Source organism: Mesocricetus auratus, unplaced genomic scaffold, assembly GCF_017639785.1.
Source record: "Mesocricetus auratus isolate SY011 unplaced genomic scaffold, BCM_Maur_2.0 Super-Scaffold_100004, whole genome shotgun sequence".
NCBI classification, from domain to species: Eukaryota; Metazoa; Chordata; class Mammalia; order Rodentia; family Cricetidae; genus Mesocricetus; species Mesocricetus auratus.
In genome coordinates, this window is record NW_024429189.1 from 114,841,022 (window position 1) to 114,863,102 (window position 22,081).

At 40.8% G+C, this 22,081-nt stretch overlaps 2 protein-coding genes across 3 annotated transcripts in view; one reads left to right on the top strand and one right to left on the bottom strand.

The window, feature by feature from the left end:
• Positions 1-2,038: 2,038 nt before the first annotated feature.
• Napb (NSF attachment protein beta) overlaps positions 2,039-22,081 on the bottom strand; it is a 48,646-nt gene continuing 28,603 nt past the window's right edge. For both annotated transcript variants that reach the window (XM_040746459.1, XM_040746460.1), the window contains 6 exons: positions 19,871-19,926; positions 19,637-19,721; positions 16,683-16,787; positions 15,174-15,242; positions 14,445-14,495; positions 2,039-5,382 (listed from right to left, as the gene is read on the bottom strand). In XM_040746459.1, coding sequence (XP_040602393.1) covers positions 5,272-5,382; positions 14,445-14,495; positions 15,174-15,242; positions 16,683-16,787; positions 19,637-19,721; positions 19,871-19,926 — 477 coding nt within the window. In that variant the 3' untranslated portion in view covers positions 2,039-5,271. The remainder of the gene's footprint in view (positions 5,383-14,444; positions 14,496-15,173; positions 15,243-16,682; positions 16,788-19,636; positions 19,722-19,870; positions 19,927-22,081) is intronic.
• Positions 7,711-8,221, top strand: LOC121140556 (40S ribosomal protein S19-like). The gene has a single exon (XM_040746461.1). The coding sequence runs from the start codon at positions 7,737-7,739 to the stop codon at positions 8,172-8,174; it is 438 nt and encodes a 145-aa protein (XP_040602395.1). The 5' UTR covers positions 7,711-7,736; the 3' UTR covers positions 8,175-8,221.

The window sequence follows — 22,081 nt, forward strand, 5'->3', positions numbered from 1 at the left end:
TACAATGCCCGGGGCAATAAGTTCCTGGAAAAGGCCTGCCCACAGAAACCACCCTGACCTCGACCTTGTCCAAAGACTAACCGCCCCTTCTGCCACGCCCAGATCAATTTTTGGTGTCAGAGCAGAACCAGCCAGGGGAGAGGAGAGAGCAGAAGCTTTTCTGGAAGGAGCTTTTCTTAGGAAGTTTTCTTGAACCTTTTTGGGGCCTGCTTAAAGTTTTCTTTACATCGTTGAACAAGTCTCTGTGTTGTCAATCCCCGACACCCTCCGCACATTCTCGGACACAGGCCGCGCAGCAGACGCGACAGGTTTTTGTTCCCTGTCACTTGCAGTTTTCCAGGACCCAACTTCTTTTTTTTTTATTTAAGATTATGTGTACAACATTCTGCCTCCATGTATTCCTGCATGCCAGAAGAGGGCACCAAATCTCATTATAGATGGTTGTGAGTCACCATGTGGTCCCTGGGAATTGAACTCGAGACCTCTGGAAGAGCAGTCAGTGCTCTTAACCTTTGAACCATCTCTCCAGCCCCAGAACCCAACATTTTTATACATAAAAAACAGTTGTTTGAACTTTGAGTCTTGAGGTTACATACCCATATCATAAAACTGAGGTTAGGAATTTGTGCAGAGTTAATCATTATCCTAGGTTACCAGCAAACCTAGTAAAGAAACTTTGTGTAGCCATTAAGTTGTTTTGCACTTTTAACCCTAGCTAAACAAATCAGACAGCTCAGCTATATGTCCTTGTAAACTACATTTATTTTCTGGGAATAGTTTAATCTTAAAAAACATTAGCAAGGCATCTTGTCTAATCTAAAGCTAATTTGAAGCTTTATATCAGCTAATAGAGCACAGTTATTCTGGCAGCTGGGGAAATTCAACTGTTTTCCTAACCATCAACCTGAGCTGTGATCTAAAGAAGCTTTTAGGGGGAACTCATAGGCCATGACTGTGTAGCATTTCTTTGTATTGATTATTATTCATCAGAGTTCTGTATAAGATAACATAATAATATCAACTAGATAACACAGATTAAGGAGAGTTCATCCTCTTGACAATCCACAGATTAAAAATGCCCAGTAAATGGGGATGTACACACTGTGATACAAGGAAAACCTTCAGCCACACATGTGAAGTTACAGACAGAAGCAAAAAAATATTCCAGGGTTTGGCCAGGCGGTGTTGGTGCATGCCTTTAGTCCCAGAACTTGGGAGTGTAGATTATAATTTAACTTTAAAAAGATTTTATGTGTGTGAGTATTTTGCCTGCATGTTTATGTCTGTATACTGCATGCACACCTAGTGCCCAAGGAGGCATCAGATACCCTGGAACAGGAGTTACCCAGACAGTTGTGAACCACCGCATGGATGCCAAGAATTCAGCTAGGGTACCAGTCCTCTTAATCACCAAGTCTTGTCTCCAGGCACAACTTTAACTTGTTTAATGTTACACCACTGTAACTGATCAAGCTGGCCATTTCTGAAGCCACGCTCCAACTTCCTTCAGAGTAAGGAAGCCAACCAAGGGAAGACACTGGGGTTGGTAGCCAGACCTGCAGTGACCAAAAATTTCTGATGACCTACTTCACATTCATTTTAAGTTGTGAATTACAGCTCTGGCAAAGTTCTGTGACTCAATGGCAAGGGTCTGAACTTCCCACCTCCAAGGGCAGCTATAGTTCCCTGTGGCAGCTATAGTATACCTGCTTACAAGATTAAAAAGGCCACATATGAAGGAGAACATTTCCTTCCCAGAATACAACAGTTTCTAGCAGCCCCTCTTTTGTCTGCCTTGCAAGAGACAGTGAAGCTTAAGGGACTCAAGGAAGGGAAAAGATGAGCTTGGCAGTCACTGGCACTTGACTTGCAACAAGAGAGGACCAGGGTTTCCTTCTAACCTCAGGCAGCAGAACTGTTAGGTGAGCACAGCACAGAAAGCCTAGTGTTGGTAATTTCAGTCCTGTAAACTTGATGGGAACAACTTCAAAGCAACTAGTTCTGACCTGAGTCAATTTAGCAAAGACTAGTCAAACCATTACTGATAATTTCCACTTTATTTACTGTACAGGTTCACATAAAACATCCTTTCAGCTTAGGTAGATTTATTGTTACATGGTTAGCTTTTATAATGTGATCCCTTGCCTGAGAGCAACTCAGGACTTCACAGGGCCTGCTACGGGTCCCAGCTCACACTGCAGCAGACAGGTCACGGGCATGCTGTGCTGCCAGATCCTCCAACAGTCACAAAGGTTTGTATTTGGACATTTTAAGTGCACACCAGAGGGAACAATAAATGCACAAGGGCTGGTGCATATACTTTGGTTAGAGTGACACCACCACACATGGTTACAACTGTGCAAAAATACTGTTTTATGTCATTAAATAAAAAGAATTCACACAAGCTATAAAAATGTTGCCACAAAAGCAAAGCTTTTCGACTGACATAACCATCAACTTTCCCAAGATTCAAGTACGAGAACTGTAACAAATGATCACTGTGTTTTGTTCTTAATATTCTAGAGACCTTGAAAGTCTAAGCCTAGGCATCTTGAGACAGTGTACTGCCCTGTATCTACAGGACATTTGGAGGAAGTAAGCTTGCATACTACTGTCTAGACATTTTCCTCATTCTTTACCTTCTGCCAGGTCTGTTCTTAGTATACTCTTACTGCCTCAGCCTCCTAAGTGCTGGGACACAATAAACCCAAGCACTGACTGATCTCAGCCTTTTTTTTTTTTTTTTTTGAGATAAGGTCTCACATTGTAATCCAGCCTGACTTCCTTAAACTTTATCCTCTTAAATACTATAGGACTACAAGTGTCCATGATGCTTGTCCAAGCACTTAACTTCAGTAAAAGCAAATAACTGATTGGAAGAATATAAATAATACTTCAAAAACCCAACACTTCTCTAGATAGGTATGTTAAGGAATCATGACACCAAAGTGTCTTTCAAGATACCATGTGGATTTTAAATGGTCACCCCAGAAGATTGAATTAGGGCAGAGTACAGAGACTGGCCAGTGTTCAAATGCTCTCCCATCAGAACTCACTTACAGCCATTTACATGCCTTATTCTATAAACCAGAGTTTTAAAAAGCCTTATTTTAAGTGCACGAGTGTTCTGTCTACACGTACGCCTGTGCACCACATGCATGCCTGGTGCCTGTGGAGGTGAGAAGAGGATGATGGGTCCCTTAGGACTGGAGTTACAGACAGCTTTGAGTCTCCATATGATTGCTGGGACTTAAACATGGACCCTCTGGAAGAGTGGATGAAGTTATCTCTCTAGTCCCAATAACTCACTTTTCTCTGTCTTTTCATCAGAGATTCTAATGGAGTCAAGAAGGATCTATTAGGCTCGAGTGCAAATTTTACCTTTGGTACAGCCAGTTATCATTCAGAAAATCCAAAAAGCATTGAAAGAAAAAGGAATCCTCATCAGATTCTTGGGCATATTCCCTCTTTTCCAGACACACAAAGGCCTCTGAGCTTCCTGCACACACTCTGTTAGAACCATGACAGAGCTCGAGTCTTCACAGTGCCTGACAGACACCTACTACCTGTCCTCATGGGACCAATTTCAACTTTATCTCCTATTAATTTTTCCTTGAAAATAATTTAAGAGATTCATTATTTTATACATGAGTGTTTTGCCTACATGTATATATTCATTTATCTGTACGTATTCATATGTATGCATGTACTTATTGAGGGAAGAAGAGAGTACAGAACTCCTGGGGGAACTGGAGTTACAGGTGGTTTTGAGCCACCCACCATGGGTTCTGGGAATCAAACTTGAGCCCCTGGAAGAGCAGGAACCATGTCTCTAGGCCCATCCTGCTACTTTCACGTGTGAAAGATCTGACTTTCTTATCAGTTCTCAAACTCTCCTCTTTTGCCCTGGACCTGGCACAGCCACCATTGCACAGTAAGAGCCACCAACCCTACTCTAGAGCCATCCAAAGATGAAAACACCATTCTAGTGCCATTTCACACCTGACTAATCACCAGTTTCATTGTCTGTCACATGACAGCAGCACTTAGGACTACAAAGTATTTCTAGTAACGCATGCTCTCCAAGCACAAATCATCAGCATACAGATATGCACAGGAGACTCAGGAAGCAAGGCCATGTCTACAGTACTGTATCAGCATATAAAGTAGCAGGGAGGGTCAAAATCCGAAATAACATCATACATCTTATATAAATCAAATGGACAGCAAAATTCATACAAGTGAAATCACCAGTTGAAAATTAAACCAGGGACCATCAGACACAGGTAAGGTTCTTATCCAACCACATATAACAAATTCTTATGCCACACTGACCCCCACTTAACCACCATGTCCAACAAAAGACACTTAATCACACAGTCTCAAGCATTAGCTGGAAACTTCAGTCCAGCTCTGCTCAAGCTTGGCATGACCATGGCCCAGAAGACAATGGGAGAAGTGTATAAATGTGAGAACAAAGACACCAGTTAAAATATTTTTTGAAGAAGGGATTGCCATTATGATTAAGAGTGTAAACTCTCGGGAAGGGAAAAAAAATCCATTTTTCATAGGTTGTGTACAAGTTACAAAACAAAACAAAAATCACTGAAATCTACCTTAACATTCATCCATACAGTAAACAGGACCACAACACCTGCCAGCAAATTCTTTGCCCTTATAATGCAAGTGATGCCAACAGATCCCAGCTGTTCTCAGTGTTTGCCATGTATATGTGAGCTTATGGGGCAAAATAAAAAGCAAATGAATTCATCACTAGCACCATCAAAATAACTGTAAAAGAAAGCCAAACGGTTTCTACTGAATTACAAACGTTTTCCTAAATAACAATCTAAACTATGCCACTTGTGTAAAGGGTCCATCCAGTATCTAAAAACTGGATTGAGTATCCGAGTTTAGGATAAAAGGAAAAACACATGACAATACTGAACTCGGGCCCTGAAAACACCAGAAGAACAGGAATAAGATTCGGCAGTACTTCTTAGAAAACTATGAGGACTCTGATAAGCATTATACACTTCGGATGTCATAACCACAAAGTAAATAGAGGCCTCCCATTCTCACAGTAACATAAATATGGCGAGCTGAAACAATAGATAAACTGTGTGGCTTATTTACAACAAAGTTGTCATTAAATGGGCATCCCAGAAAGATCACTTTGCCCGAAGACAAAACTAAAAAGGAATGAACTGCATGCCACAAAGATGTCAGCGTTTCACTTGAGGTCTCCATCGCCTAAAAGATGTCAGCGTTTCACTTGAGGTCTCCATCTCCTTCTCCATCCCCTTGGATAGACTTCTTGATACGAAGTAACATGGTGGTAAGCCACTGATCCAAGCGTGATATTGAGTCAAACTCCTTCACCTGGTTTAAGGAATGAAGAACAGGAATTATACCTGAAATACATTGAAAACACAAGATGATAGTGACCTAAGCTGTTTAAAGATGTTACTGTGATAACCCACTGACTTTGATTAGAAATTACTCATTCTAGGGCTGGAAACATGGCAGAGTGGTTAAGAACACTGACTGCTATTCTAGAGGACCTGGGTTCAATTCCCAGCACCCACATGCAGCTTTTAACTGTAACTCCAAGATCTGACCACCCACACACAGACATAATACCAATGGACATGAAATAAAAATAAACTATAAAAACCAAAATGAATATAAAAAAATTCTCATTCTAATTTATAACTTTCCTCACTAAAAACAGTTTTCCTAGCGAGGTGGAAATTGAAGCTGACACATGCATTTAATACCAGCACTTGGGAGGCAGAGGCAGATGGATCTCTGTGAGTTCGAGGCCAGCCTGGTCTACAGAGTGAGTTTCAGGACAGCCAGGACCATTGCACGGAGAAACCTGTTCTTGAAAAACCAAACCAAACCAAAGAAACAAAAACATGCTCCCCCAATCAGTTTTCCTTTATCCTATAAGCCTGTGCATTTAATTTTTCTTTGTATGCGAACATGTATATGGCAAAAATCCAGAAAAGCTAAGTGGAAAGGTAAATTCTGTATGACAGAGGATGTGGGCATGGCATAAGAATTAGTAAGGTAAGCCGGGCGGTGGTGGCGCATGCCTTTAATCCCAGCACTCGGGAGGCAGAGGCAGGCAGATCTCTGTGAGTTCGAGGCTGGGCTGGACGGATAGCCTCCAAAGCAATACAGAGAAACCCTGTCTCGTAAAAAACAAAAACAAACAAACAAACAAAAAAAAGAATTAGTAAGGTATAAGAAAAGTATTATTTACTGATCATGAAAAAATACTATCAAATAATTAGTGGATGGGGAGCAGAATCCCCTTGATGGATTTTAGCTTATGCAAAGAAAGACAATGACATTGGTGAAAGCAGTTTGAGGGTAAAAGTTAAGATGTTCCTTTTCACTGTCACTTTAAGACTGGAGTTGATCTCATTTCAACCTACTAAGAAATCTGCTTGACTCTGAACACAAGATTGCAAAAGACAAAAAACAAACAAAAACAGAAAAAAGAAAGTAACCTATAATACACATACACCCAAGTATACCAAAGGCCCAGTTTTGAAACTTTAATTTTAACATAAGCCCTCCTTTACACTGTCAGACTGTCTTCAAATCACCAAAACTCCATGTTACGACTCTGTCACAAGTTTCTGAAGAAGCATGCTGGCTAAGTTAGTTCTCACAGGTTAATGGGATTAAATAAAAATTTTAGATTTAGAGCTCTCCCTCTTAGAGTCCTCTGACCTGCATCCAGCTGACCCTCCTGCCACCGAATCCTGCAGAGACCTGGAGGCAGAACAAAGCTGCCATTCCTGTCTTGCCCCTCCACCATCCGGTGGAGAGGTGAGTCGCAGGGACTTTTCTAAACTACTTTCCCCTCTTCGAGTCCCCTGATCTTCCACTGCCAGACCCTTCCTGTCACCAAATCCCCCAGAAGAACCCGGAGGCAGTACAAAGCAGTCAACATCATCAGCCGTCACTCTGGTCTTGACTCTCCACCCTCCTGAAGAGACAGGGAGGGAGGGAGGGAGAGAGAGACAGAGAGAGAGAGACAGAGAGAGAGAGAGAGAGAGAGAGAGAGGCAGAGAGAGACAGAGAGAGAGACAGAGAGAGAGGCAGAGAGAGAGACAGAGAGAGAGAGAGAGAGGCAGAGAGAGAGAGAGGCAGAGAGAGAGAGACAGAGAGAGACAGAGAGAGAGACAGAGAGAGAGAGAGACAGAGAGAGAGACAGAGAGAGAGAGAGAGGCAGAGAGAGAGAGAGACAGAGAGAGAGAGAGGCAGAGAGAGAGAAAGAGAGACAGAGAGAGAGAGAGGCAGAGAGAGAGAAAGAGAGACAGAGAGAGAGAGAGAGAGAGAGAGAGGCAGAGAGAGACAGAGAGAGAGACAGAGAGAGAGAGAGAGGCAGAGAGAGAGAAAGAGAGACAGAGAGAGAGAGAGACAGAGGAGAGGATAGGACCTTGAACCCATACCCACCAGGAGAGGGAGAGACTCCACATATACGCACTGGAAGAAGAGATGGGAAGACTACAGCAAAAGAACACATGCGACGACAGAAAGACTTATATGACACCACCAGAGTCTAGGGATTCTACACCAGCATGACCTGAACGTCCCAACACAGATGAAACACAAGAGAATGACCTTAAAAACAACTTCATGAAAATAATAGAGGCACTCAAAGAGGATATGAGAAAATCCCTTAAAGAAATGGCTGGCAGCGCGGAGGCCGCACGATGCCTGGAGTTACTGTAAAAGACGTTAACCAGCAGGAGTTCGTCAGAGCTCTGGCAGCCTTCCTCAAAAAGTCCGGGAAGCTGCAAGTCCCCGAATGGGTGGACACAGTCAAGCTGGCGAAGCATAAAGAACTCGCCCCCTATGATGAGAACTGGTTCTACACACGAGCTGCTTCCACAGCACGGCACCTGCACCTTCGTGGCGGTGCCGGCGTTGGCTCCATGACCAAGATCTATGGAGGACGGCAGAGAAATGGTGTCAGGCCCAGCCACTTCAGCAGAGGCTCCAAGAGTGTGGCCCGCCGCGTCCTCCAAGCACTGGAGGGGCTGAAAATGGTGGAAAAGGACCAAGATGGGGGCCGCAAACTAACACCGCAGGGACAGAGAGATCTAGACAGGATTGCTGGACAGGTGGCAGCTGCCAACAAGAAGCATTAGAACAAAGGATGTTGGGTTAATAAATTGCCTCATTCATAAAAAAAAAAGAAATGGAAGAATAAACCAAAAAATGAAATAAATCAACAAATCTCTTAAAGAAAGCAAGGAAGGAAAGCCAAGAAAAAAACAAACAGATGAAGGAAACAATTCAAACAGTTTAAGACCTGAAAACTGAAATAGAGACAATAAAGAAAATACAAACTGAGGGAATGAATGCTGGAAATAGAAAAGCTGGGTAAGGGATCAGGAACTACAGATGCAAGCATAACCAACAGAATACAAGAGATGGAAGACAGAATCTCAGGCGCTGAAGATAAGGAAAAGGAAATAGATTCATCGACCAAAGAAAATCTTAAATCCAGCAAATCCTTAACACAAAATATTCAGGAAATATGGGACACCTTTAAAAGACCAAACCTAGCTGGGCAGTGGTGGCGCACGCCTTTAATCCCAGCACTCGGGAGGCAGAGGCAGAGGCAGGCGGATCTCTGTGAGTTCAAGGCAGGGCTGGACTGACAGCCTCCAAATACTGAGAAACCCTGTCTCGTAAAACCAAAAAAAAAAAAAAAAAAAAAAAAGACCAAACCTAAGAATAAGAGGTATAGATGAAGGAGAAGAAGCCCAGCTCTGTGGTGCAGAAAACATATTCAACAAAACTTTCAACCTGAAGAAGGTCATGCCTATGAAAGTACAAGAAGCTTACCGAACACCAAATAGACTGGACCAAAAAAAAAAAAAAAGTCCCTCACATAATAATCAAACACCAAACATATGGAATAAAGAAAGAATATTAAGAGCAGTAAAGGAAAAAAGGTAAAGTAACATATAAAGGCAGACCTATCCGAATACACCTGACTTCTCCATCAAATCTCTGAAAGCCAGAAGGTACTGGATATGTTCCACAAACACTAAGAGACCACAGATTCCAGCCCATACTACTACACCCAGATAAACTCTCAATCATCTATAGTTGGAGAAAACAGGATATTCAAAGACAAAACCAGATTTATACAACACATATCCAAAATCCAGCCCTGCAGCAAGTTCTGGGAGGAAAACTCCAACCCAAGGAAGTTAACTACACTCAAAATACATAGGCAATAGATAATCTCACTTTACCAAAATCCAGAAATAGGGGGAAAAACTCAAACACAATACCACCAACAAAAACGAATCCAAAATTAACAAGAATCAACAATCAGTGGTCATTAATATCCCTCAATACTAATGGTCTTAACTCATCTATAAAAAGACAGGCTAACAGAATGGATGCAAAGACAAAATCCATCCTTCTGCTGCATACAAAAAACACATCTCACCTTCAAAGACAAGGCATTACCCCAGAGTTAAGAGTTGGGAAAAGATTTTCAAATCAAATGAACCTAAAAAGCAAGTAGATGTAGCTATCCTAATATCTAACAAATTAGACTTCAAACTAAAATTATTCAAAAGAAATGAAGAAGGTCATTTCATATTCATCACAGGAAAAATTCATCAGGATGAAGTCTCAATTCTGAACATCTATGCTCCAAATACAAAACACCTACATTCACAAAAGAAATATTACTAAAACTCAAATCACATATTAAAACCCACATACTTATAGTGAGAGACACTTCAACACCACACTCTCACTACTGGACAGGACTACCAGACAGAAACTTAACAAAGAAACAAAGGAACTATCAGAAGTTATGACCCAATTGGGTTTAACAGACATCTATAGAACATTTCAGTCAAACACAAAAGAATATACCTTCTTCTCAGCGCTACAAGGAACCTTCTTCAACCACATACTCAGCAATAAAGCAAATCTCAACAGATATAAAAAAATTGGAATAACCCTCTATCTTATCAGACCACTATGGCTTAAAATTAGAATCCAACAACAACACAAATTGCAGAAACACTATAAACTCATGGAAATTTAACAATACTCAATTGCATCACTCCTGAGTAAAGGAAGAAATGAAGAAATCAAAGACTTCCTAGAATTCAATAAAAATAAAGGCATAACATACCCAAACCTATGGGACACTCTGAAAGCAGTTCTAAGAGGAAAGTTCATAGCACTAAGTGCCCACATGAAGAAACTGGAAAATAGACGCACTAGAGAATTAACAAAACACCTGGAAGCTCTAACACAAAAAGAAACAAACTCACCCAGAAGGAGTAGATGCTAGGAAATAATCAAATTGAGAGCTGAAATCAATAAAGAAGAAACAAAGAAAACAATACCAAGAATCAATGAAACAAACAGTTGGCTCTTTGAGAAAAATCAGTAAGATAGCCAAACCTTTATCCAACCTACCAAGAGGCAGAGAGAGAACATGCAAATTAACAAAATCAGAAATGAAAAGGGGAACATTAAAAACAGACACTGGGGAAATCCAGATAATCATCAGGTCATACTTTGAAAACCTATACTCTACAAAATTGGAAAATTTTAATGAAATGGACTATTTTCTGGATAGATATCACTTACCAAAATTGAATCAAGAACAGATAAACAATTTAAGTAAACATATAGCCCCTAATGAAATAGAAGCAGTCATCAAAAGTCTTCCAACCAAAATAAGTCCAGGGACAGATGGTTTCAGTGCACAATTCTACTAGAAATTCAAAGAAGAGCTGATACCAATACTCTTAAATTGTTCCACACAATAGAAGCAGAAGGATCTTTGCCAAACTCTTTTTCTGAGACTACAATTACCTGGTACTCAAACCACACAAAGACACAACTAAGATAGAGAATTAGAGAACAATCTCTGTCATGAACACTGATGCAAAAATACTCAATACTGGCAAATCGAATTCAAGAGCTCATCAGAAAAATCATCCACCATGATCAAGTAGACTTCATCCCAGGGATGCAGGGATGGTTCAACATATGAAAATCCATCAATGTAATCCACCCTATAAACAATCTGAAAAAGAAAAGCCACAAGATCATTTCAGAAGATGCTAAATAAGCCTTTGACAAAATTCAAAACTCCATGATAAAGGTCTTGGAGAGATCAGGGATAACAGAAACATACCTGAACACAATAAAAGCAATATATAGCAAACTGTCAGCCAACATCAAACTAAACGGAGAGAAACTCAATGTGATTCCTCTAAAATCAGAAACAAGACAAGGTTGTTCACTCTCTCCATATCTGTTCAATAATGTACTTGAAGTTCTTGTTAAGCAATAAGACAACAAAAGGAGATCAAGGGGGATACAAATTGGAAAGGAAGAAGTCAAACTTTCCTTATTTGCAGATGATATGATAGTCTAATAAATGACCCAAAGAATTCTACCAGGGAACTCCTACAGCTGATAAACACCTTCAGCAAAGTGGCAGGATATAAGATTTACTCAAAAAAAAAAATCAGTAGCTCTATTATATATAGACAATAAAAGGGCTGAGAAAGAAATCAGAGATATATTACTCTTTACAATAGCCACAGACAACATAAAATATCTTGGGGTAACTATCCAAACAGGTGAAAGACCTGTATGACAAGAACTTTGAGTCACTAAAGAAAGAAATTAAAGAAGATACCAGAAAATGGAAAGATCTCCCATGCTCTTGCATAGGTAGGATCAACATTGCAAAAATAGCAATCTTACCAAAAGCAATCTACAGATTCAATGCAATTCCTATCAAAATCCCAGCACAAAATCAGACCTTGAAAGAATATTTCTCAACTTTATATGGAAAAACAAAAGACCCAGGATAGCCAAAACAACCTTGTACAATAAAGGAACTTCTGGAGGCATCACCATCCCTAACTTCAAGCTCTACTATAGAGCTATAGTAATGAAAACAGCTTGGTATTGGCACAAAAAAAGACAGGTAGACCAATGGAATTGAATTGAAGACCCTGATATTAATCCGTATGAACACCTGATCTTTGACAAAGAAGCTAAATGGAAAAAAGAAAGCATCTTCAACAAATGGTGCTGGCATAACTGGATGCTGGCATGTAGAAGATTGCAGACAGATCCATATCTATCATCATGCACAAATCTTAAGTCCAAATGGATCAAAGATCTCAACATAAATCCAGCCACACTGAACCTCTTAGAAGAGAAAGTGGGAAGTACCTTGAACAAATTGGTACAGGAGACCTCTTCCTGAACATAACACCAGTAGCACAGACACTGAGATAGACAATTAATAAATGGGACCTCCCAAAGAAACTTCTGTAAGGCAAAAGACACAGTCAACAAGACAAAACCACAGCCCACAGAATGGGAAAAGATTTTCACCAACCCCACATCAGACAGAAGGCTGATTTCCAAAATATACAAGGAACTCAAGAAGCTTGTCACCAAGACACCAAATAATTGAACCAAAAAGTAGGTTACAGAACTAAACAGAGAATTCTCAATAGAGGAATCTAAAATGGCAGAAAAGCACTTAAGAAAGTGCTCAACATCCTTAGCCATCAGGGAAATACCAATCAAAACAACTCTGAGATATCATCTTACAACTGTCAGAATGGCTAAAATAAAAAACACCAATGACAATTTATGCTGGAGAGGATGTGGAAAAAAGGGAACGCTTCTCCATTGCTAGTGGGAATGCAAACTTGTACAGCCATTTTGGAAATCAGTAATGGCAGTTTCTCCAGAAAATGGAAACCAGTCTACCTCAAGATCCAGCAATTTCACTCTTAGGCATATACCCAAAGGATGCACATTCATACAAGGATATCTGTTCAAATCTGCTCATAGAAGCACTAATTTGTAATAGCCAGAACCTGGAAGCAACCTAGGTGCCCCTCAACCAAAGAATGGATAGAGAAAATGTGGTACATTTACACAATGGCATACTCAGAGGAAAAAAAAAAACAATGGAATCTTGAAATTTGCAGGCAAATGGATGGAACTAGAAGAAACCATCCTGAGTGAGGTGACTCAGTCAGTGAAAGACAAGCATGGTATATACTCACTCATATATGGATTCTAGACACAGTGAAAAGGATTACCAGCCTACAATCCACACCTCCACAGAAGCTAGGAAACAAGGAGGATGGTAAGAGAGACATACATGGTCCCCTAGTGAAGCAGAAAGGGACAAGAACCCCTGAACAAATGGGGAGTATGAGGGAAGGAGGAAGAAAGATAGGAGAACGAGGAGGGGAGAAGAGGAAGAGCGAGGAGAACATGAGGGATCAGGAAGATTGAGTGGGTAGAGGAATAGAGGAGAGCAAGAAAAGAGACATAATAATACAGGTAGTCACTATAGGTTTTAAGGGAAATCTGGCACTAGGGAATTATACAGAGATCCAAAAGGATGACCCTAACTGGGAACCTAATCAATAGTGGAGAGGCTACCTTAAATGCCCGTCCCCTACAATGAGAATGATGACTACCTTAAATGCCATACTAGAGCCTTCATCTAGTAGCTGATGGAAGCAGAAGCAGAGACCCACAGCCAGGCACTGAGTCAAACTCCTGGAATCCAGTTTCAGAGAGGGAGGAGTGATGAACAAAGGGGTCAAGACCACAGTGGGAAAACCCACAGAAACACCTGACCTGAGCAAGTGGGAACTCATGGACCCCAGTCTGACAGCTGGGAAACCAACATAAGATCAAACCAGGCCACCTGAACATGGGTGTCGGTTAGGAGCACTGGTAAGCCTATGGGACCCCTGATAGTGGAACCAGGATATATCCTTAGTGCATGAACAGACTTTGGTAGCCCATTTCCCATGGAGGGACACTCTCATGAGGGCCTAGGTCCTGTCCCAAATGACTTGGCAGATTTTAAAGATCACTCATGGAAGACCTCACCCTCCTGGGCGAGTAGATGGGGGATGGGATACGGGGTTCGTTGGGGTGTATAGGAGGATGGGAGGGAACTGGGATTGATATATAAAATAAGATGGTTTCTAATTTAAATAAAATTTATAAAAATTTTAGACTTATTAATTTCATATGCATGAATGCATGTACACAGTTTGTGTGTCAGGTGTCCATGGAGGTCAGAAGAGGATACTGGATCCCCTGGAATTGGTGTTACAGATGGTTATGAGATGTGGGGCGCTGGGAATCCACCCTGGTCCTCTACAAGAGAAACAAATGTTCTAAACCACAGAGCCATCTCTCCAACCCTTAGTGGAAATAGTTTGTGGTACATGCAAGACATCTTTAGAAAATACAAGCAAGTTGAACCACATTCAAATAAATGTTCAGAATTTACAAAATGTAAAGGAAAAATAATTTTTATACTGTAAACCTTTAAAAATGCAACATTTCCTAAAGGTGTAACTTACTGCTTCAGTGTAAGCTTCACTGTTCTGTTCTTCATGAGCTTCTAGAAGTTTCTGATGACATTAAAAAAAAAATCAAGAAAATACTTTAAGCTAGAAAGTCCTGTTTCTGTAGGAATACAAATCACTTTGTTTATTGTCTGTACTGATGTTCCTAGTATCTCATAAAACAGGACATATCCAAATGTAAGAATTACCCAAGTAACTTTGCACTGCTATTTCAATTCTGCCTACTTTGGAACAGCGCTAAATACTTTAACCCTCTTGACATATGAATATCTACAATGTAAAAGCTAAGTCTGGGGTACCCAAGTGATGGCTAGTCTTCATTGTCAACTGAGTTTAGAGTCACTATGCAAACACACCTGTGGGTGTTTCTAGAAAGGTTTAATTGAAGACAGCAGACCCACCATCTCTTGAGTCCCAGACTGAATAAAACGTAAGAGCAAGTGGGGAACTAGCATTCACTCTGTGCTTATTCACTGAAGACAAAGTGTGACCAAATGTCTCACACCTCTGGTGCTATGATAGACTGTCCCATCAGACTGTAGCCAAAACATACTTCTTCTATTAAGTTGTCCAGTGTTGGGTTATTTCATTACAGCATTAAGTCCATTAACCAATACATCCTCAGAAGACTTACTGATTAAAACTCCACCCATCAACGGTCCCACTTAGGTGTCATCACCCAACAGTGACGACTTCTGTCCTCAAAGTTGCTTCAGTACTTACTTTCAATAATTTACATTCTCTGGAGTCAGTAAATGCTGGAAACATTTCCTCATATTTCTCAAGAGCAAGCTGAGGGAGGAAAACAACCAGTCAATGTGAAAGCTAGTGAACTAGGAAAGTTGTCAATGCCCTATTAATTCAAAAAATTTATTTCATCCCATTTAACTGTTAAATATAATGTTAAACTCAACACCATAATAGAGGAAACCTATTAGTTGGATATTCAACTTCAATTGAGAATAAAATTTCTAAAATCATTTTTTAGATTTCAGTTGGGCTATTAGAGAGAAGAAACTGAATAAAATTCACTTGCCAGGATCTATACTTGTCTTCTAAACAGAGACCTTCCTTTACACCCTCCAAATGCCAAACACCAGGGTAGGAGGGACTCTAGAGCATTTTTTTTTTTGTGGCTCTTTGAACTCTAGATGACCAGTGCCAAGGCTTCTTAGGTTCAATCTTGGTTTCTAGTTGCCATCTTGCTTTGCAGCTTTCTCCAACTTTCAATCTATTCTAATTCCACTTTTGAGCTTGTTTGTGTATTTTTTAACAGAGAACTTAGAAGCCGGGTGTGGTGGTCTATACCTTTAATCCCAGCATTTGGGAGGCAAAAGCAGGTTGATCTCTGTGAGTTTGAGGTTATCCTGGTCTACATAGTAAGTTCCAGGACAGCCAGGGCTACATAGGGAGACTCTGTCTCAACAACTACAAAAAAAGTGATTAGGGCCAGTGAGGTAGTTTAGCAGGTAAGGGCATTTGCCACCGTGCCTAGCTTGAGTTTAATCCATGAATCCTGTATAGTGGAAGAAGACTAACTCCTAAAAGGTGTTCTCTAACTTCCACATGTGTGCTGGGACATATCCACATGCTCTGCTCTCCCTGCAAAAGTTAAGTAAATAACAAATGGAAAAAGAGGGACAGAAGACATTAGTTTTACTGTCTCTCTCTTAGTTCCCCATTCTATTTAAAGCAACCACTAAAGGAAACTTGAAGAGGACAGCACTGCAGCTGTTAAAAGATTGAAATTCACACATCATGGAAGAACTATTGCTTTTACTTGTATATGTCAGGGCAGGATAAGTATGTATTCATATGGCTGTGTGCCCAAGCATGTTAGAGAGGGCACATATGCACATGAGTGTGTATATGTGGAGGAGGCCAGAGGTCATTCTCAAGTGTCTCTCTCAATCATCCTCCACCTCATGTTTGAGGTGTGGCATCTCCCTGAACATGACACTCATCACTTGGATGGACTGGCTGTTGAGCAAGCTTCAGGGACAGGCTTATCTCTGCCTTGCTCTTCAATGCTGGCATCAGATGTGAGTCACTGCACCTAGCTTTTATATAGGTGTTGGACATCTCAACTTAGGCCTGCAGGTTTGTGAGTTAAGTGCTTTATCCAGTGAGCCACTGCCACAGCTCTTAAGACCTGTATGAAGAGACACCAAGAACAACAAAGCATCTCTTCTCAAGGGTAAAGTAAGTCATCAGCAAGGAGCGTATTCTCACCTTGGCATTCAGCTCATCCACGATAAAGTGACAGAGCGCTGCCTTGAAGAAGTAATCTTTCGCACTGTACTTCAACAAGGGGTTATCCATTGTATTTGCTCCTACCTAGGGCAGAGAAGACAGCAAGTCACTAGCACAGGCAAAATAACCCACTGCCTATTCACCTGTTTTGTTTTAAAAAGAACGTTTTAGTATCTTAGTAATATACTCAACACCAAATAGTACAACACCAATAGTAAGAGATAGTTATTAGGCACAGGAACTGTAAAGAATGCCTAGAAGACTTCTGCTTCTGAGACAATGGAAAGATCTAAGCTTTCCCCCATTCTTCCTATGAAGTACAACTAGAAGTTTATCATTTTAAGGAAAACAAACATCTGTTGTATTATATTTTGATTGCATTCTGACAATAAAGTCTGATTTGAGTAAGAGGACAGTAGCTGTTAGCTGACCAAAATTAACCTCAGATGTCTTGAAGGACTGGATGCCTTGAACTCACAGAGATCTGCCTGACTCTGCCTCCCAAGTGCTGGGACTAAAGGCGTATGCTACCAGTGCCTACCTAAACCTTTGTGTCTTTAAATTACTTTCATCAGGCATTTAATCACAGCAACACAAAAACTAAGTAACACATTACTTAAATACTAAATACTCATAAGTGGCAATATTCTTTGAGGATCGATTCTATGTATCAACTTAAGTAGACCTTGGGTGCCCCGATCCTGGCTAAATATCACCCTGAGTAAGATTAGCATTTCAGTCAGCAGAGGAGAAAAGCAGACTTCCCTTCCCAGTATAGATGGGCCTCAGCCAACTCATTGATGCCTGGACCAATTACAAGTCTAAGCAAAGGGGCTAGTGAGACAGCTCAGAGGGTAAAGATGCTTATTACAGCTGGGCAGCCTGTTAATTTCCTGGATTCCTAGTGACAGAGCTGACTTCTGCAAGTTGTCCATGCACCTGCCCGCCCCCAATAAACAAATAAATGAAATAAAAATATACTTATTTTTGTCAGGTAGTGGTGGTGCACGCTTTTAATCCCAGCACTTGGGAGGCAGAGGCTGGTAGATCTCTGTGAGTTTGAGGTCAGCTTTGTCTACAGAGCAAGTGCCAGGACAGGCTCCAAAGCTACACAGAGAAACCCTGTCTTGAAAACAAAAACAAGCAAACAAAATATATGCTTTTTTTTTAAGTTTAAGAAAAGGACGGCTGATCCTTCTCACCTGATAGTTCTAGAATCGAGACAATGATCTTCCGCATTCGGGTTCGAGCTCATATCATCTTTTTCACAACAGATCTGGGCCATCTCAACCCCTACCATTGAGAGTGAATACCTAAAATCTTCTTTCTTTTCCTCCTGCACTCCAATCTGCTGTCTCTATCTATTACTCTGGAGAACCTTGACTAATATGCTTTTTGAACTGCTCTACACACCCAATTCAAGTCCTATTAACAGTGAAGCTAGATTCATTGCAGGATAACACACTGATCCCCAAATTTATGTTGCTTCAAGGGATCCAGAAGGAGGGCAATCTTGAGAAAGAAGAGTCAACTGCAGGACTGACAGTCTCTGATTTCAAATTTCTCTGTAAAGATACCACTGTCAGAGCAAAGTGATATTTGCATAAAGCTTAACAGATGGATGGAGTACAGGGCTCAGAATGAAGCCCCTGTATTAGTGAAACAACTTCCAGACCATTGAAGATCATATTTAACAAATGACAATGAGTAAAGTGATGTCCATACATTAGAGTAAAGGTGGATCCCAGTCTAACATGCACACAAATAGCTTAACTCAGAATGCATCAAACACCTGAATCTAAGGGCAAAAATTTAAGACTCTTAGAACAAATTACAGTTTAAAAAGATTCATGACGCTCAATTTGACTATACTTAGATGCAAGACAAAAAGTACAGATAGTAAAAAGGAAAGGACAAATTAGAGTTGATAAAAATTAAGAATTCTGAGGCTGGTGAGATAGCTCAGTTGGTAAGGTGCTCTCTGCCAAACCTGGAGCCCTGAGTCTGAGTCTCGAGACTTACACAGTAGAAGGAGAGAACCAATTCCTTCAGGTTGTCCTCTCCTTTCCACAGGTTTTCCACAATCTGTTTTCTGTACTCACACACTCCACACAAAATAAATAAATGTAAAAGAATTATTTTAGATACTAAAAAAGTCTAGATCAAGGCAAATAAACAACAGAATAAAAAGGAAATCCATAGAATGGGAAAAATGTAAGTTATTCCTGACCATAAATAACTTGCATCCTAATATCTAGGATTAAAGAACTCCTAACTATCAAAACGAACAAAGGACTCAGATATTTCACTAATGATGGAAAATGGCCAGTGAGCTCACAAAAATTAATATCACTCATCATGAGAGAAAGAAGAGATGACCCTTTGAATTCATTAAAAATCACAGAGAGATGTTGGTGAGGATGTGGAGAAGTTGAGCCCTGGGCACTGTTCTGGGAACACTCAATGTTCCAGTACTCTGTAAGAGTCTGGTAGTTTCTCAGCAAGGCAGGCTTGGGTACTATGAAGCCCAACAATCTCTATTCCATCCCCAAGTATGCAGCCAAGACAACTGAAGTTAAGTGCAAATGTTCACAGCAGTATATCCTCAATAGACTCCAAGTGGAAGCACCCCAAATGCTTATCAAAAGATGAATATATAAATCACAGAGTAAGCATTAGTCAACCATGAAAAGCAACGAAACACTGACATGTTGTAATATGAAGAACCTTGAAAACACTATGACAAATGACAAAGTCAATCATAAAGAACAGATAGCGCAGTATTTCATGTATGTGAAAGGGTCAAGAACGGCAAATCAGGGAAACAGAAAGCAGATTGTCTTTCCAAGCTTCTTTTGGGAGTGATGGGATATTTAAGCAGTAGATAGCAGTGACTGTTACAAACTTTGTCAAGGTGACAACAGTGTCTTCACCTGCTCGTAGATCTCGATGGCTTTCTGATACTGCTCCAGCTGTGCAGCATAGGCTGCCACCTTCAGCAGACATTTGTTAGCAGAGCTGAAAGTAGGACAGTGCATAGTAAGTGACAATACTGAAGAGACATGACCTGAGGACACCCGCTTCTGCAGAGATGCTCAGATGATAAAGATGAGGTATCTTTTACCACATATGAAAAGCCTGTTACAGATATGAAGAAAAGCACATACCTGTTAGATTCTTCTCCTTTGTAGTAATCAGCAGACTGCTCATAATGTGCAATAGCCTGAAAGAACATATATTTAGTTTACAAACAATTCATTCAAAAAATTGCATTTATAAACTACACATGGGCCCTGGTAAGAAGACTCAGTAGGTAAAAGTGCTTGCTGCCAGGCCTGACAACCTGAGTTTGATTCCTGGAACTCTGATAGTGGAAGGAGAGAAGGGATTCTTGCAACTGTCCCCTGACCTCCACAAGTACACAAGTGCACACACAAAATAAATGAATAAATGTAATAAAAAACTTAAAACTACATGTACACCATTGTTTTTCCCTATAATTAAACTTATTCCAGTGATAAATCTTTCAGAACTTGGCCTCCTTGGCAAATACAGTGAAGCATGTGGCCCTGAAGCCTCCTAGAAACAAAATGCTTGCTTTCATGTGAATCTATCTATGGAAGCTTGAATGAGAAATGTTCCTCTTAGGCTCACATATTTGACAACTTGGTCCCATTTCATGGTGCTATATGAGGGGTATGGGAAAGTACAGGCTTGCTGGAGGAAGTATGTCACTGAGGGTGGGCTTTGAGAGTTTACAGCCCTATCCCATTTCTAATTACTTCTCCCCTCTGTGTTTGATATTGAAGATGTGATCTTCTGCCACAATGCCTACCACTTGCTGTCATGCCTCCCTGTCATGATGGACTCTATCCCCCTAGAACTCTAAACCAAAATAAGTTCTTTGTTTCATAAATTGCTTTGGTCATGCTGTTTTGTGTACAGCAACAGAAAAGTAACCAGTAGTTTCCCTCACTCATGGCAAAAGGTCCAGCTTCCACTGCAGTCAAGGTGGCCCGATTACTACTTCTCTGATAGAATGTGAATAGCCAAACATCTTACTCTGTACCATTTTCTTCATCTTTTCCATTTCCTAAAAGCTAAAAGACTGTTGCACCCGTCCCCTATGGGGGTCTGTCTGCTGACTGCTTGTACTAAGAGCTTTTAGCTAAACACTTCTCAACTCCTCCTCTCATAGCCTGCAGCAAGTTCCTTGTTATCCATCCTTTGTTTAAATGCTAATTCCTGCTTTGGGCCCACCTTTTGCTGGAGGGCCCTGGGAACAGAGGCTTCCACTTTGGGGATTTTCCACCATGCCTGCCTTGGGTATTTAAGGCTCTACCCCTGCAAGATGAGAATAAACGCCATTCTCCTTGTAAGAATGAGACGCTGTCTTTGTCTTCATTTTACATCCTTAGCCCTTTGCCTCGGATCGTTATGAAGTTTGGTAGCACCATAGCCGCAAACACACCTGCGGCTTGCTACAAAAGACATGGCCAAGTCTGGAGTGAGTGAGACCACAGACTGAACCTGCCTCCTGACTAACCCCTTATCCCAGCATACTCATCACTATCAAATCCGTACTCTGGAGTGTTTATTTAGAGAGCCCTGAAGCCGTTATACTCTATGACTTACTGCAATAGCTTTGACTTTTTCTACTACAAGTATCACCAGAGCAAAGATGTTCCTTCCATTTAAAATAGATGACACCCACACAATAGTCAATGGAGAGAGAAGAAAGCTAGAAGCCCTCATCAGGCTCTGACAAGTGAAATCAGATTACTCAACACTTTAGAGGGTAGAACACATTAGCAGAGGCCCAACTATGCAAAGAAGCTACTGTTTTACTAAGCCTGATGAGAGCCAGGTGGTGGTGGTGGTGGCGGCGGCGCACACCTTTAATCCCAGCACTCAAGAGGCAGAGGCAGGCGGATCTCTGAGTTCAAAGCCATCCTGGTCTACAGAGGGAGTTCCAGAACAGCTAGAGCTACACAGAGAAGCCCTTGTTTTTTTTTTGTTTTGTTTTTGTTTTTGTTTTTGTTTTGAGACTGTTTCTCTGTTTAGCTTTAGAGGCTGTCCTGGAATTCGCTCTATAGACTAGGCTGGCTTCGAACTCACAGAGATCCATCTGCCTCTGCTTCCTGAGTGCTGGGATTAAAGGCGTGTATCACCAATGCCCGGCAAGAAACCCTATTTTGAAAAACAAAAGCAAAGGAACAACAACAACAACAAAAATAATAATTGGAGATGAATCTGGAAATAATTGGCTGCTTTTTAGGTGGTTATGTGGTAACAGACCATGTCCACAGGTAAGGGCCTGAAAAACCAATGACTTCTACATCCCAAATGGCAACAGGTAAGTTTGCAGGAGGCTTTAA

Excerpts from the sequence above, each read along its gene's own strand:
- LOC121140556 (XM_040746461.1), top strand. The coding sequence starts at position 7,737 with ATGCCTGGAGTTACTGTAAAAGACGTTAACCAGCAGGAGTTCGTCAGA.